Source organism: Poecilia reticulata, chromosome 18, assembly GCF_904066995.2.
Source record: "Poecilia reticulata chromosome 18, P_reticulata-male-v2, whole genome shotgun sequence".
In the NCBI taxonomy this organism is placed as follows: domain Eukaryota; kingdom Metazoa; phylum Chordata; class Actinopteri; order Cyprinodontiformes; family Poeciliidae; genus Poecilia; species Poecilia reticulata.
This window is the reverse complement of record NC_088847.1, coordinates 4,816,916-4,832,068: the sequence shown is the minus strand read 5'-3', so window position 1 is coordinate 4,832,068 and position 15,153 is coordinate 4,816,916. Positions and strand designations below refer to the sequence as shown.

Genomic DNA, 15,153 nt, shown 5'->3' with positions numbered 1-15,153 from the left:
ATGTTTGTGTTTAGAAGAACTTTTTTTTTTTTTTTTCCTTGCAGTGGGTTGCTAATTTTTATTGTTTTTTGTTTTTGCTCGTTACTGCCGCCTCAATGGTCAAATCTTTAGCTTGGGCGCACTGAGTGTATCTTTTTTTTTTTTTAACTCTGACTGTTTCAGATTTTGGGTGACACTTTTTACCAGTCCAGAATGTCCCCCACATACTTGGGCATACGTCACTCCACAGAGATCAACACCGAATCAAACTCCCAGACACGTTCACGCAAAGGTCAACAATTTTACGCCAACAGTGTAGAGTGGCTGCCCTGGTGGAGAAGAAATGATGCTAGGAAGCTAATTAGCTTGCTAAACTTGCTAATATCTACTCAGATTGTGCAGAAAAAAGGAATTTAACACAAAAAATGTGGACAGTCGGTACGCTCGACTATGAAATCTCAACTGTCCTGACCTGCGAATTCTGATTTTGACCAACGTTTTTTTTTCTTGTCTCTTAAGTCACTAAATATATAGCTACAAAGTTGCTAAGTTGGCAACGGTGAGATGACTATCACTAAAGGTGCATGTTCAGACATGACCTGATGTGCAAGTCTGTCAGCTTGCACACCAGTACTTTCATGGCAGAGCAAAAGGATACAGAAGCTGATTTTCAGAATCTTACACTGGAATAAGAGATCAGTTTCACACGTTAGTATTGGCCGACAGCTGATCTTTCAATATTGAGGAAATCGGTACATCTGTTTTCTCACTTTGCTAATAGGTGTTGTTTTGAATGGTATGTACCAATGTGACTTGCTTCTAAACAGGAAACTATGTTGCGTATTGATTAAACGTTGAATTCTGGTGGTCGCATTGGTGAGAACAAGACAGTTTCCCTCTGTACTTCTTTTCCCCCACCTTTCCTTCCTGAATCTCGTTTTTTTTTTTTTGCCCGCTACTGATTTCTAACAACATCCGAGATCTGCGACCTCAACCCGCTCTGCTTCCTTGTTATAAACCCTCCTGCTCGTCCTGCCTGTCCACGAGAACTGGCTACGATCCGATCGATGCGTCCAGAAATGGTTTGAAGCTGAGAGATTGGGCTGGATTCATTAGCCAGAGAAAACAAAGCTCGCTTGTCAGAACTGCCCACGTTAAACACGGGGCAACATTGAGTGATGGATTTAGACCACACTTAAATTGGCAAACTAGATAGAGGAGACCAAACAAGCAGCTGAACAAAGAGGGTCTTACAGGAAACAAGATTTTTTTCTCTCCCCCCCACCCCCCTTCCTTTCCCTTTGAAAACACAAGACGGATATTCTGCAACAGATCCAGATTTTTTTATTTTATTTGTTTTTTGCTCAGGGATTTCAGACCGAATATGAAAATTATTTAAATTTCATTCCCACTTTTTCCCCCACAAGGGTAACATCAGATTGATTCTAAAATCTTCTGCTTATTTTAAACCACTCAGTTTGTCCCTGTTCCCTCTATTTAAACTCCCTGAGGCAGCTTAACACCACCCGGCACTCGGAGTGCAACTTAGTGGAGCGAAGACAAAACTCCAGCAGAGCAAGTGCTAGTTTCGCTGTGAGCTGACATCTTCTCAGCTATGATTATGTCCCGCAGCTCTGCCTTCCTTCCTTCCCTCTCTCACTCGCTCACTCCCCTGCCTGGTCAGGGGTTGCCAGACTTTCTGTCAGCCCATGGCCTCGTCCCTCACGGGACAAAGCGCCCGTTCTTCCTGGGGAAAGCCCCCCGCCCCATCCGCTCCACCCCGCCTGGATTCTGCTCTCGCCTACGAGTGCAGCGGGAAGAGGGAAGAAGGTAGAAGAGATCACGCACAGCGATAACTATCGTGGTGACATTTAGGGTGCATTCACACCAGCCCTGTTTTAGTCCGGTCTAGTCAGTTTATCTAGAAAGTTCAGTTCGCTCAAACACTTGTCCGTCTAAAAACCCTCAGCTGCGGGCCAATGGAACCAAAATAAACTTGTGAGTCTAGCGTTAACGGGAGAAATGTTTTGTGGTGTTTTACCAAAGGCAAAGGAAAAATCCTACAACCGCTAAAACCTAATGCGACACCATTTTTGTTTACATTTCATTGAGAAGGAAGTTGCGTCCATTTCTCTTTCTGAGGTTTTTGTGTCGTTTCCTTCAGTAGCTCTTGGTGCAGTGCCACCACGGACGAGGAGGTGAAAAGGTTTTTCAATTAGTTTGGCATGTGTGGATGGCATATTTGCATGTGTGTGTGTTTAACAACCAAAAGTCGTACCTAATAAAGTTGCCGTTGGAGGAATAGCCTCATTGGAAATGAGACGAAGAGGTGAGGAATAATGCAGTATGTAGAGAAGAATGTGCTAGAGATGGAGACCCGGCTCCAGATGTAGCTCTGTCCACGGAGTGAAGATCATTAAACGAGGTGCAGAGTGAAGAGGCACAGTGCTGACGTTTGGGTCTTAAAGATGACTATGATTTCATATGTTGAGCTCCGGCCGCGCTCTGTCACACGTCCTTGAGCAAGGTGGTGATCCTCTATTTTGCTCTTTGTGCTACAGTTTTAATGTTTTTGATGGACTCAGATTTTGCCGTAAACCACGTACCTGGACCGTAGTTCATGTAAATAGGCAATCGCTTTGATAAAAATATCAAAGCGATGCTTCGCCATACAGATTCCATTGGAAAAAACTTGGGTTTTTAGTGAGGTTTTGTAGAGATTTGGCTTGCTGTTCCAGATTTTAGTTGGTTTGTCTTTAAGAAATATAAAAAACAGCAAAATTCTTGATGGTGCCTCTTTTTTGCATAAATTGAAAATGTATCTGAGACAGTATGTTATTATTTTAACAATTTTCTTTAAAAAACTAGTTCGAAACACTCCTTTAATCTGTTAATTTGCAACAGGTAGAGCAGTCTGTGTTACACAGCTCTGCAGTAACGTTTTCTGTAATTTAAAACAAATAGGACAAACTGCCTTGAGCATCATACAAAAACTTTAAATGGAAGAGTGTTGGTGTCATCTGTTAATGTTCAGGTATTTTGTGTTCAGGATGAAACAAAATTTAAATATACAAGCAATCTGCCCTTGATCTATAAATAATGCTTAAATAATTAGATTTATTGCTTTCTATTAACCGTATATAACATCCAACAAACACTGGCACCTTCCAAAGCAGCTTATTTCAACTTGCATCCATTTACGCAAGGTTTATTGAAAACAACCTTTTCAATAAACCTTGTTGCATAAACATTTTCTCAATGGTTCTGGTAATGAAATAACTTTTTTGCAGTTTATTGAATACTGAACTACCTTACCACCACTGTATCTACTATAATATGTTCAAAAAGCTTTTGGCACTGTATCATAGCCTGTTATGACAGTCTTTTTGATACTGTTCAATGGGCTTTTGGCTGGTTTTCAAACTACCTCTCTGGTGGGAAGCACCTGTTAAATTCCACAATTGTTCCTCTTATCTTGATGTCAATTACGGTGTGCCTCAAGGCTCTGTGTTGGGTCCTGCACTCTGCAATTTTAATTAAAAATAAAATTGCCTAGTGCATCTAACTATGCTGATGACACAGTTGTTTGCTGTCATGCAAACTGCTTTGGCCTTGTTTTTGATTGTCTTCGGGCTGCTTTTGAATTATTAAGTCACTTTTGTTTTATCTGAAATTGGTACTTAATGCTGACAAACATAAAGGCTATTGAAACTAATTACAACAGGACCTGAAGCTCTGCAGCTTAATTGAATTATAGGCTTTTATTCCAGACCTATCTTGTCAATATAATTACATGGATTTTAATGAGTTAACATGTTTTAGCATGTTGTAATTTTGTGTACAGTATGAGATTTACCTGTATAAATAAAGGTTTAATGGAAAAAGCTACTAAAACAACTTTTTGTACTGTGGGTCAAAATTGGAAGATTGAAAGTACACCAGGGACATGTTTATTTTTCAAATTAAACACGCACGCACGCACGCACGCACACACACATAAAAAACAGTACTTTGAATTATTTTCTTTTTACATGCTCAGTATTAAATTAATTATAAAACGTTTCCATAAAACAAAGCAGTAGATCTTAAAAAGACTATATTCAGATTAAGATTAATTAAAAGAATCTTTAATTAATTGTTTTAATTAAAGAAAGGCGTACAAGTTCCTACCTTTTGAATTAGAATTTTATATTTTTCTACCTGGAAAATGTTTTCAGTCTATTTCCAGCAACAAAGACTTTCTTCTAAAACCATTGCTGTATTTAGCCGAGCTTAATGTTCAGGTGTGCCCAACAAATCCGTTGAGTAAAAAGTCACTGTACGTTTTTGGCTTGATTTACTACAATATTAACATGAAACTAAAAAAAACCAAACAAAAAAACATGGCTAACAAAAGATAAAAACACTTTGTGTTGTACCTAATATTTCCCTTTTAGGATTATAGCATTTTGAAAAATAAGTTTCCTTTTGGATCAGCTGTACTACATTTGCACCAACTGCAGTCAGGAGGCACACAAAAATATTCCAGTTGTCACAATGGACCTCTGGGACGCCCCCCTCTGCCAAACAACATGTAAACGGTGAAAGTAAAATCAATATCAAGATAGAAAATCAAAGGCAAAACAGTTGTGGCATTAGCGAGGAGCAAGGCGATGTGGCTCTGTTTGGGCCTCCTGTGGCTAACCTACAATAATCAAGTACAACAACTTGGCAGCTGCCTCATACTATGGTTTGAACAAGGTTTATAAATGGCAATTAGTTCTTTTGTAAGAAACTGAATGGTTCAAGGGATGTTGCACAATACAAGCCAAAAAAGAAAAACACTCAAGACCTCAGTTGACTTAGATGCACACAAGGGGAACTGGGTTGTTGCAGTATGTGGCTGAATGAGTTCAAAAGGTATTGGGTAGTTTGTGATCTAACAGTGAATGCAGATGGATAAAGCAAACTCATCCTCTCACTCTAGCAAGCCTGGCACAAGATAAATATTTCAGCAGGTTTGCGCTCCTGAGCACCCCGCCAAAATTACACAAGAGTTTCTGAAGAGAAAACAAGAAACTAGGTATGTTGCTTGACTTGAAACGGAATAATACCTTTGTTGTTTTGCTAAAGAGAAATTAAGAAATGGTAAGTCCTTCCCTTTCAGCAAAGCACAGCTAAACAAATATGTTGCTTAAAAATAATATATGGAAAATTTAGCTGGACTGGTATCTCAAAGATGGGTGTTTGCTCAAATAAGAGGTGTCTGATTTTTACCTCAAATATCAGGGGTTGTGCGTCACGTTAGAAAAAGCCCAACATTTAGATCTAAAAGTTTCATTCTGCTCATGTTAATGTCAGATTTAATCATGAAGTTGTGGTTTTCCGCGCCTTATCAGCTGGCTCATTTTAAACCAAAGACACTCGCCGGATCTCTGCCTCGGATTGTTTCTAGGAATTGGCGGTAATTAGCTTGAGTCAGCAACACCAAGCTTGCGTCTGGGCAGCGTTTTTGTAGGAGGCCCTTCTGCAACTGATGCTCCCTTGTTTCCGTGCAGCAAACAGTAACCAAACAGAGGCCCCGTTGCCATGGAGAGGGTGTCACGGTGTTTCTCTGTGGTGACATTGTTGGTTTCCCCTCTCAATCAGGACGATGTTCTGTCTGGGCAAGACTGATCTGCTGATGATACTTGCTGTTGCTCACCCCCCCCTACTTCTGAAACGGCAGGTTTCCGTCTCTGTTTACCACTCTGGGCAACACACACACACCTTCCCAAAATGAAAGGAATGTGGGAGATAACAGAGGATGCAGGTGGAATCTCTTAAACAACGTATAATGACCCCATATTGGACATGTCATTTGAAATTTTGGAAAGCCTTTCTACAAAGAAAATATCACCTTAAAGGTAGGAGTTTATTTCACCATGGACCTTTGGAATTGTTTTGCACTTTAAAACTTCCCCGTGCTGATTTGACGATGTCAGCGGCATTTCGTTTTTATTTGGGTCAACGGCTGATTTGGACACAGTGCGTTGCCACATGCCGTCCAGTAAGCAGCTGACTAATGCAGCAGCCGCCATCCACGGTGGGAGTGGGGAGGGCTGGGCTGGATGGGGGCGAACAAGGGCTGAACTGTGGATGCACTTTATCGCTCTCTCTCTCTCTCTCTCTCTCTCTCTCTCTCTCTCTCTCTCTCTCTCTCAGCTCAGGAAGTGGGGGAAGAATGCGGTGTGTATGTGTGCTGAGATTGCTGAAATGCTTTCGCGTGTGTTTTGCTTCTCCTCCCGGCTGCACGCAGATGTTGCAGAAGCATGCGTGTTAGTTCGGAGACCAGGTAGACCATGTGCTTCCTGCTATTAGGATCGCTTTTAAGATGCATCAATGGTAGTCTATTATTTTTAATTTTTTTACAAGCTTTAATATTACTGAACAGAATGACAGAGGAGCATAAGAGGATTCTTTCTCACCTCTATTGAGACTTTATGATTAGACTCGGATGTACCGCTAAAGACACTGAACGACGATTTTTGATGCTTCAGCTGTCTCACCAGAGCACCTCTGGGGTTTGGTCTTCACTTTTTCTTCTTTTTGTCGGCGTGCACTCATGCTCAACTCTTCAGCTGCATCTTTTTCTCACACACTGGGCCACTGTATTCAACTTCCTAGAAACGTTCACAGCAGTAAACGAGTTGATCTCCTTAGACTCAGTCATTGAGATCAATTGCTTTGATTGGTGGTACTATAAAGAGTTGAGTCTGCAATTTGGCTGAAAAGCTTCCATGCACAAAACAACACCAGCTTGTTAACATTTAAAAAGATGGTTCTGGTTAAAAGGGGAAACTTCAATGTATTTTCTTTGAATTTCAAGTGAGTAGTGTCCACATTTTGGTAACTTGGCTAAAAATTGTAAAGTGGAAAGTGCTTCTTTGTCATGTATGACTTTTTCTAATAAAGAAAATGAACAGAATTTTCCTTTTGTCTCTCTCGATCTCTTTATTTCAAGGAAAGATGGGCTCAGAGATTTCACTTCAATGATTTTCTTTTATTCGAACAAACATTTTAAGTCTTAATTTATCATAAAAAACCCAACCAAAACATACTTTTTTCACAATCAGAACCGCATCAAGCCATCTTTACAGTGTACTGAGTGTTCTTTTTAAAATAAAATTCCCCCCCTCCGGATGTTGTAAGGAAACAAATGTTGGGTGATCAGTCTTTGACATCCTGATCTCTTCCTGTCTGCCTCTCTGGACTCATGTGACCTCTCCTAACACGTGTTTACAAAAATAACATGACTTGTTTTATGCTCAAAGTTCAGAAAACACTGGGGGAGGCTTAAAAAAAAGATGTCTTTCAGTTTTTAATGTATAGTGTTGGGACAGGGTGCATAAATTGGCCTTGAAATTAGATTGTGAAAGACCCAAGTCTCTTCATCGCCCCTCAAAGCTCCCACAAACACAGCAGACAACACAACTTCTTGTGATGCATTCCTTTGTGACGTCAAAGTCCCTGCCTCTGGGCTATGAGGCGCAGCACAGGATATCTGAACAAGTGACACAAAGGGAGTTCGAGAGATGCAACGAGAAAAGATGAAACTCATATTAATGTGTGAAGAGAGTCTGGACAAAATCGATTTCTTTTTTTTTTTTTTTACATTGAAGTTTAAATGGTGGGGGACGGGAGGGAGGGTAGGAGGAGCGGGGGAAGGTGCCAAGTGCAGAAAGTCGGAAAGTGACTCCAAATAGCTGGAGTCCTACTTCCCTATAATGAGTGATACTTTGCCGCTTCTGATCTGCGAGTTTGACAGCAAGTCGTGCCCTGAACGATGACCGGTCTGTCAGCAAAGAGGAAGAAGGACACCACTGCCACTCGCTAGCTCGCTTTGAGACATGTGATCCAGCGTCACTGTCAAGCAGCAAACTCGGCGTTAGACTCTCTCTACTGAGACTTTCCATGTCAGGACTGCACAACACTGACCATCGGCACATCTTTAAGGACAAGTCTCCTGTAGGATATTTTTTTACTGATATTGAAAAGCAATCCGTAAGACAAACATTGCCTCTGAAAGAGTACTACAGATGCAACTTTTGCTTTAGGGCTGTTGATGTAGAAGTACAGAGAAGGCCAGAGGGAGCTGGATCTTGTTGATCTTGGATCTTGTCAGACAGGATTTTAGATCTTGTTGATGTATAGAAAGTGTATGACCGGGTGCCAATGGAGGAGTTGTGATATTGCATGAGGAGGTCTATAGTGGCAGAGAAGTTTGTTATTGTGATGCAGGACACGCATAAGAGACGTGAGACAGGTGTGCTGTAGGAGGCAGAACATCAAGGATCAGCTCTACGTCCCTTTGCTTGCTTTGGTGTTGGACAAGCTGACAGTTGACTAAACATGGAGCATGATGGTTGCAGATTTACAGTTTTCAATGCTGTTGTGTTTTCACACCGTGATACTTTGGGGTTAGCCTGGTGAAAAGGAGCCCCTTGTTCTATGTTTTGCTTTGTACAGAGGGTCTGAGCTTTGTTATTGAGGAATGATTGCTTACAGGAGGCATGGACTCTGTTGGAGATTTAAATTTTACCCAGTCGCTAACCTTTTTGTAAATGACGTATGTTAACACGCCAGTTCAGTGCTATGAAGCTTACTGGAAATCGGATGCAGTATGTTCTGATTCATTAAAGTAGTTGTTGTAAAGGGCCACTTAGCAACAGGCTGCATAAGGAAACAAGCAGATCAATGATCCTGACTTGCCACTAACCCCCCTGCCCCACACACACACACAAACACCCACCTACACACACACACACACACACACACACACACACACACAGTGTGGGTTGCTTTAGGAAAACATGCTTAATCTTACTAAGTTTAGACCTTAGCTTGTAGCTTTGCACCTAAAGTTTTAACTATGACTCAGTCATCAGTTTCTAGTGCAAAGCAGACCTAGGTCAAGGATCCTGATTGTAATGTTGACATTTGTGTTTGTGCTCTCCTTCTAAATCTATCATTTTGTCCTTTGGGATGAATTCTTCAACACCGTCCTTATCTCTCCCAGAGTTTCAAAATAACTGTTGCTTAAGAGAAAACCCTGTGTTTGAGGGTATTTTTTGTGAGTCATTATTCAACGAGCTGAGAGTTTTAAAGCTTGTCCGTAGTATTGAAGCTTTCTAAGCCCAAACAGCCAGATCTGTCCAGGCAGCAAAACCTTCTGAGCCCAAGTAGGCGGAGCACATTCTGGGTTAAAACAGCTGTCAATGTTAGACATGTTTAGTTTTTAACGATCTCTTTAATGGTGATTGTTTAAAAAAGTGGCTAACTTCTGAGAATATCATCTTGACATTGTCTCATTGAAGCATATTGTAGGGACTGGAAACATCCCATCATGGACCAAACACGGGAACAGAATAAACCCCAAAAATAATACAAAGATCAATAGAAATTAAAACATTTATTTTTCTGACCTGCTATTATTACTTCGACTGGTTTTATGATTTTTTTTATATATGTTTCTTTTTTTTAAAAGGAAAATAAGTGTTGTAGATGATGGAGGTTTTTAAAATGAATACATTACAAGTTCATTCCCATTTATTCATCAGAACGTTGTGCATAATCTGAATTTTCTTAAACTTAAAAAAAAACAACTGTTAATCAAAGTTGGTTGATTAGCTGACAGTGGACAAGGCCTCAACTGTGATACAATCATTTTAATGAAGGAGAGAATCATTTTCTTCTGCTTTTAAAATTCTTCCTAAAACCAATTTTTTTTTAAATTCTTTGGCTTTCAAAAGGTGATGAGACTTTGCGTGACCTTGTTTGCTTGATTTGTTGTTTAATCTTTTATGTCATATCTTAATAGTTTGCTGTTATGTGCAGCTGTGGCTGTTTTTAAATAAAATTGCTTTGCTATCGTTAAGTTTTATTTTCAGAGCAATATTTGTGTTTGTAAGGTTTTGACGGCATGAAATCATAGATTTACAGCCAAAAATAAATGGGTAATTTTGTAATGACATCCTTTTTATGCTCATTGCAATACACAACACAAAATATCGGAATTAAATTCAATGCCCATACTGCCCAGTGTCCATATGTAAATAAAAATATTTATGATCCAGAAGTCATCTGAATTCTGCAAGTTGATTTTGATTGTGTTTTTCCTCTTTATGTAGCTAGCATAGCTAGCCTGCTCCCATTGTAGCATTGTATTTTCAATGCTTACAATGGAAGCACCTCGCTCCATGTACAGGAGCGCTGACGAATTTTGGCGGGCGAAGACGAATATATTTACAACAGAAAAGTGAAGTGAAGTGTGACGCAGGAATTGCTTAAATGTGTGTGACTGGATCATAGTGGGCTGAAAAGAAGAGGAAGAGGAAGTGAGAAAGAAACTGAGAATCTATGTTCTGAATGATAATCTCAGCCAAATTAGATTTTTATCTGCTGTTACAGGACAAAATCACTCTAAAGTTGTTTTATCAAAATGTAAGATCACAATGCCTCTGTCTAACAAACCATTTTTTTTTCTTCCTTCCTTTTCCTACCTACCCGTCCTGGTGTTCTGCAGTCCTGCTGGCTCAGCCCATAGAGAACGAATGCATGGAGGGGTTGACGTTGAAGATCACTGACTTTGGCCTGGCGAGGGAGTGGCACAAGACCACAAAGATGAGCACGGCCGGAACCTACGCCTGGATGGCCCCGGAGGTCATCAAGTCCTCCACCTTCTCCAAGGGCAGCGATGTTTGGAGGTGAGCATGGTCACACTTGTGGTCGAAACATCACATCCACTCCTCTTGGGGAGGAATTTTTGTTATACTTTGGCTTAATGACAGGAAGAATGTTTTAGGAGACTTTCAGGCTTAAGGACACCGTTTTATTGTCCAAATATCTTGGTACACTTGGCATAAGACATAACTAACAACTTTTCAGTTTGCTTTATCAAAATATTTATCAAAATATTTTTTGTAATATTGAATGATGTTCAAGTTCTACTTTACTTTCCTTATAATGTGACATTATTCCCGAAAGTGAAATAAACTGCCAGTGGTACTAGTTCGTGTTCTTGAACGTTAAGGAATTATTGAGGTAAAATAAGCTCCGATATCTTGCTGAAAAGTTATTAGTTTTGTCTTATTTAATGTGCTCTAAGATATTTGCACTAGAAACTAAACCAAAAGTACCTGGTAAGATTTTGTGTTCTTACAGTGCATTATATAACTGTGCTTTTAAAAGTATTGTGGCTTTTATAGTTCATGCATACGTTGGTGCAGTATTCTCCCAAAAGTTTACAAAAGTTTGGAGGCGCTGGCGCTGCTACACCGCGCAGAGGTGCAGTTATTAACCTAGCATTAGCCTGGTGGGTTTTCACGTTTTGTGCTTGTAGTTTGACAAAAATGTAAAACATGTTTGATTTCCGATAGATACTTTGTATACTTTTTGCGAGGAGTATGCTAGCATGTCCCAGCAACTTTTGCAGAAGTGCCGAAGGGGCTTGCAAGTTTTTGTTTGTGTCCAACAGGCGGTTTTCAATCATCTGTAGAGCTTGAACTAGTGGAGTTGGGGGTTTGGTAGGAGGAGAAAAAAAAAGATAGAAGTTGTAATTGGAGACTTGTTGATGAAGAGAAGGAGAGGCAGTGTGATGGATTACAACAAGGCCACCGTGACCATGTGACGGCGTTCCCTTCAAAGGCCTGCTCTGTGCTTTGTTGTGAGACATATGTACTGCACACTGTCCCATTGTCTCTGCTATAGACAGAGAAGGAGGCCTCACACCAGACCTGACCGCGGCCCTTTATCTGGGAATAGCTTAGTGTTGGTGTGTGCGTGTGTGTGTGTGTGTGTGTGTGTGTGTGGAGCCACATCTACACACTATAACCGGAATCCCCTGATTATGGTTTTAGGGTTTATCGTAATGACTGAGATTTCTTAAAGTGGTGTTTTAGAACTGGAATCTGGATGGACGTAAACACAAAGTCTTCATCTTGGCAGTAGGAAGAAAGATTTGTAGTTTTGTAAATCGATGAGTCATTCTCAAGATTTGTTTGCCGAGATTAAACTTCTACTTTCATATGCTTTGCTTTAATTGTCACCCTAACCTCCCTGTGTTTTCTTAGGACACATTCAAAAGAACGTCTAAGCAGAATCTCGATATGCTGGAGCTATCAAAGAAAACCCCTAATTAGTATAAGTTTACAGTTTTCCCCCATTTTCTTTTAGTTTATCCACAGTTTCTTTCTTGCTGTCTTAACACGAACAGCGAGAGAACGGGGCGACGCGTCTGCATTTGCAGAGCAAAGTAAGAAACAGCCTTTCTTTGGGGGAAAAACAAAAAAATCGAAGGCCGATCTTTGTTCTGGTATTCTTTCTCATCTGTCCTCGACTGCTCGTCTCCAGATTTTTGGAGCGGAACCCGACGGCCGCCTCTGGGTGCGAGCCGACGAGGCCGTTTTTTTTTCTTTCTTCTTCTTTCTTTCTTTCTTTCTGCGCAGTCACACAGCGTGTGGAAGTTGTAATTAAGGGACTAAATAAAAAACAAAAAGGCGGCGGCCCTGTGCTCTCCTCGCAGCGGGGCCCTCAGAGCGCACTCAGTCAGGGCCGGGCGAGGGCTAATTGACGGTGTGGGTGATCCAAGTCCTCTACGCCACGCTTCGTCTTCTGAAGATGCAGTGCTGAAGCCTTTGTGCTCGCTCTAAAAACAAAAAGGAAACTCTCCCTGTTTGTCTGTTTGTGTTCATCATGCGTGACTTGTTGGCGCTTTGTAAGCATGTGGTTCATCCAGCATGATGCTCCATTGCATCAGTTTGTCATGACGGGGTTTTATCACGGTTGCACAAGAGCGAGCCCAGTGTCTATGCTGTTATCAGATTGTGTGCTGCTTGGGACTAAAATAGATGCTGTGTCACACTGTCATCGAATAGTTAGGTGTAACTCATGGCTGGGTGGCCACCTGTTCTGTTTTAGTGACTGATCGCTCCATTTGACTACAGGTTTGGTTCAACCTCTTCAGGGCTTCGTGATATCAGGAAAATATTTAATTGGGATGCTGATGAAAATTAGTTTTTTCTTTCTCTGTGAACTGTTGTATCTCTGCCACTTAAAACATAAGGCCTTGTTTACACTGAGCTGATTTTCAGTGAAACCGTAACACGTTATTTTTTACACGTGATCAGTGATCAGATTCTCTCACAATAGCTGCGTTTCCATTACAAATTTGCGCGTGTCCAGCTGGTTGAAAACATTGTCAACAAATATACCGACGATTCAAATATTCTGCTCTCACACAAGCCTTTGAGATTTAAATACTGCACACACTGATGTTGCGTTGACGATTGCCATTTGTTACACAGTGGACCCTTAGAATTTGCGAATGACTGTAATACCTTAACACCTAAAAGCTTTCTAAAGGTGCTTCTAACTGCCTATTTTAATTGGTCAAACATCAAATACGGCAGGAACAGTTTCGGCACACCACAGAAGCTAACAGTCTAAATAACCACTTAAGATGTACTTTTAAAAAGGGAATGGACCAATAAACATGACACAGATGATGTCTAAAATAATAGAGAGGTTTAAATGCTTTCTCAATAATGCCATTAGTCACTATTCATGTAAACACCTTTATAAATTAAGTAAGCTGCAGCTTTTTTTAAAACACTTAATTAGTTTCTTATGTCATTTGTCTATTTGTTGTATTTTTCTGTTATTTTTCTCTTTAATAAGAACCAATCCTACAGTTTGTTTTGGCTCTGAGTGGGTCCGGTTTGAGCGTGAGTCAGCTGCTTCCTCATTTAGAGCTTTGTTTGTGTGGAGAACGGAGAATGGTTTTTTTTTTTGTTCATCTTATCTTTCAGCAGTTTCTCTTTCAAGATAGAAGCACCGTAGTCGTTGAACCAGGAGTCGTGTTACATCTGCCAGTTTCCTCCCACTCCGTGTACACCATGGACTACAACCTCACTTCCTGTTCCAGCTGTAGTATTTATCGGGTCACAGGCTCTTCCTGTTGCGCTGGAATTGTTGTCGAGCGGGATTTTCCAAGGACTCGTTTTGCTTTTCTCTGCTGCCTTTATGTGCTACAGTGGGATCATAATTTGTCGGATGTTCATGAAACGTCTTTATTAATGTTTATTTACAGAAAGTTAAAGTTAAAGTTCTGGTTTAAAAAAAGAATAAGAAAAGGGAGGGGGGAGGGGGAACTTTGGGGAAAAAAAGTGAAAAATTTAAATTATTTTATTGAAAATCTGAGATTAAAAAAAGAAGTTGTATATAATTTCACATTTATTTTCTTATTATTTATCTTACCATTTATTTAGGGGTATTAGAAGTGAAAACAATGCCACTTTTTCTTTTTCTAGTTTTTTTATTTTTTTATTTCCAAAGAACATTTTCTTCCACTTCACAATTATATAACTGCTTCACAATAAAATATGCAGAATATTTTTTGGTTTTAATAAATTTTGCTTACATCAAACAGAACAACAAAGCTGAAAGAGAGAGAATTAATCTCTCTACCACTCTGCAAATGTATCCGTTTTATAAATAAGAATTTTTGAAGGAGATATATTCTACAATTCTTGTGAGTTTTGCTTTTATCTTTTGTGGTGCACTGATGAATCAGCCCAGATTTTCTTAATTTTGGGAGATCAGTAATCGGCCGATTGCATGTAAAACTGATCTTATCCACTGATCTTACCTACTATATTTAGCAACATTTCAGACAAAAATAACAACAAAACTGTATCAGCCAAAATCTGAACCTCGTAATTGTCAATCAGCCAGAAACCTGCAATTGGTGCACCCTTACCTCTTTTTTTTCTTTTTATGGTCCATCTTTGTTCTGAGCAAACTGTGGTTTTCTTTTTTTCCCATTTCCAGCTACGGTGTCCTGCTGTGGGAGCTGCTAACCGGGGAGGCCCCCTACAAAGGGATCGATGGTCTTGCCGTCGCCTACGGAGTCGCCGTCAACAAGCTGACCCTGCCCATCCCTTCCACCTGCCCCGAACCCTTCGCTCAGCTCATGTCAGGTGGGCTTTTTTCCCGTTTAGTTGTTGAGACTGATTCATCATTGCAGCAATCACATAATAATGTTTTTGTCATTTCCACAAAGCTGCACTTAAAAGAGAGAAAACAGATTCATCAATGTGTTGTTTTTAAAATAAGAGGAAGTGTGTTCTGGATATGGCTTGTGCAATTTTTTCTTCT

At 40.3% G+C, this 15,153-nt stretch overlaps 1 protein-coding gene across 1 annotated transcript in view; it reads left to right on the top strand.

Moving 5' to 3' along the window:
• The window catches only part of LOC103480213 (mitogen-activated protein kinase kinase kinase 11), a 43,906-nt gene that overhangs the window by 10,344 nt on the left and 18,409 nt on the right, over window positions 1-15,153 (top strand). Inside the window, exons 2-3 of the mRNA XM_081599141.1 lie at window positions 10,523-10,703; window positions 14,827-14,975. Coding sequence (XP_081455267.1) covers window positions 10,523-10,703; window positions 14,827-14,975 — 330 coding nt within the window. The remainder of the gene's footprint in view (window positions 1-10,522; window positions 10,704-14,826; window positions 14,976-15,153) is intronic.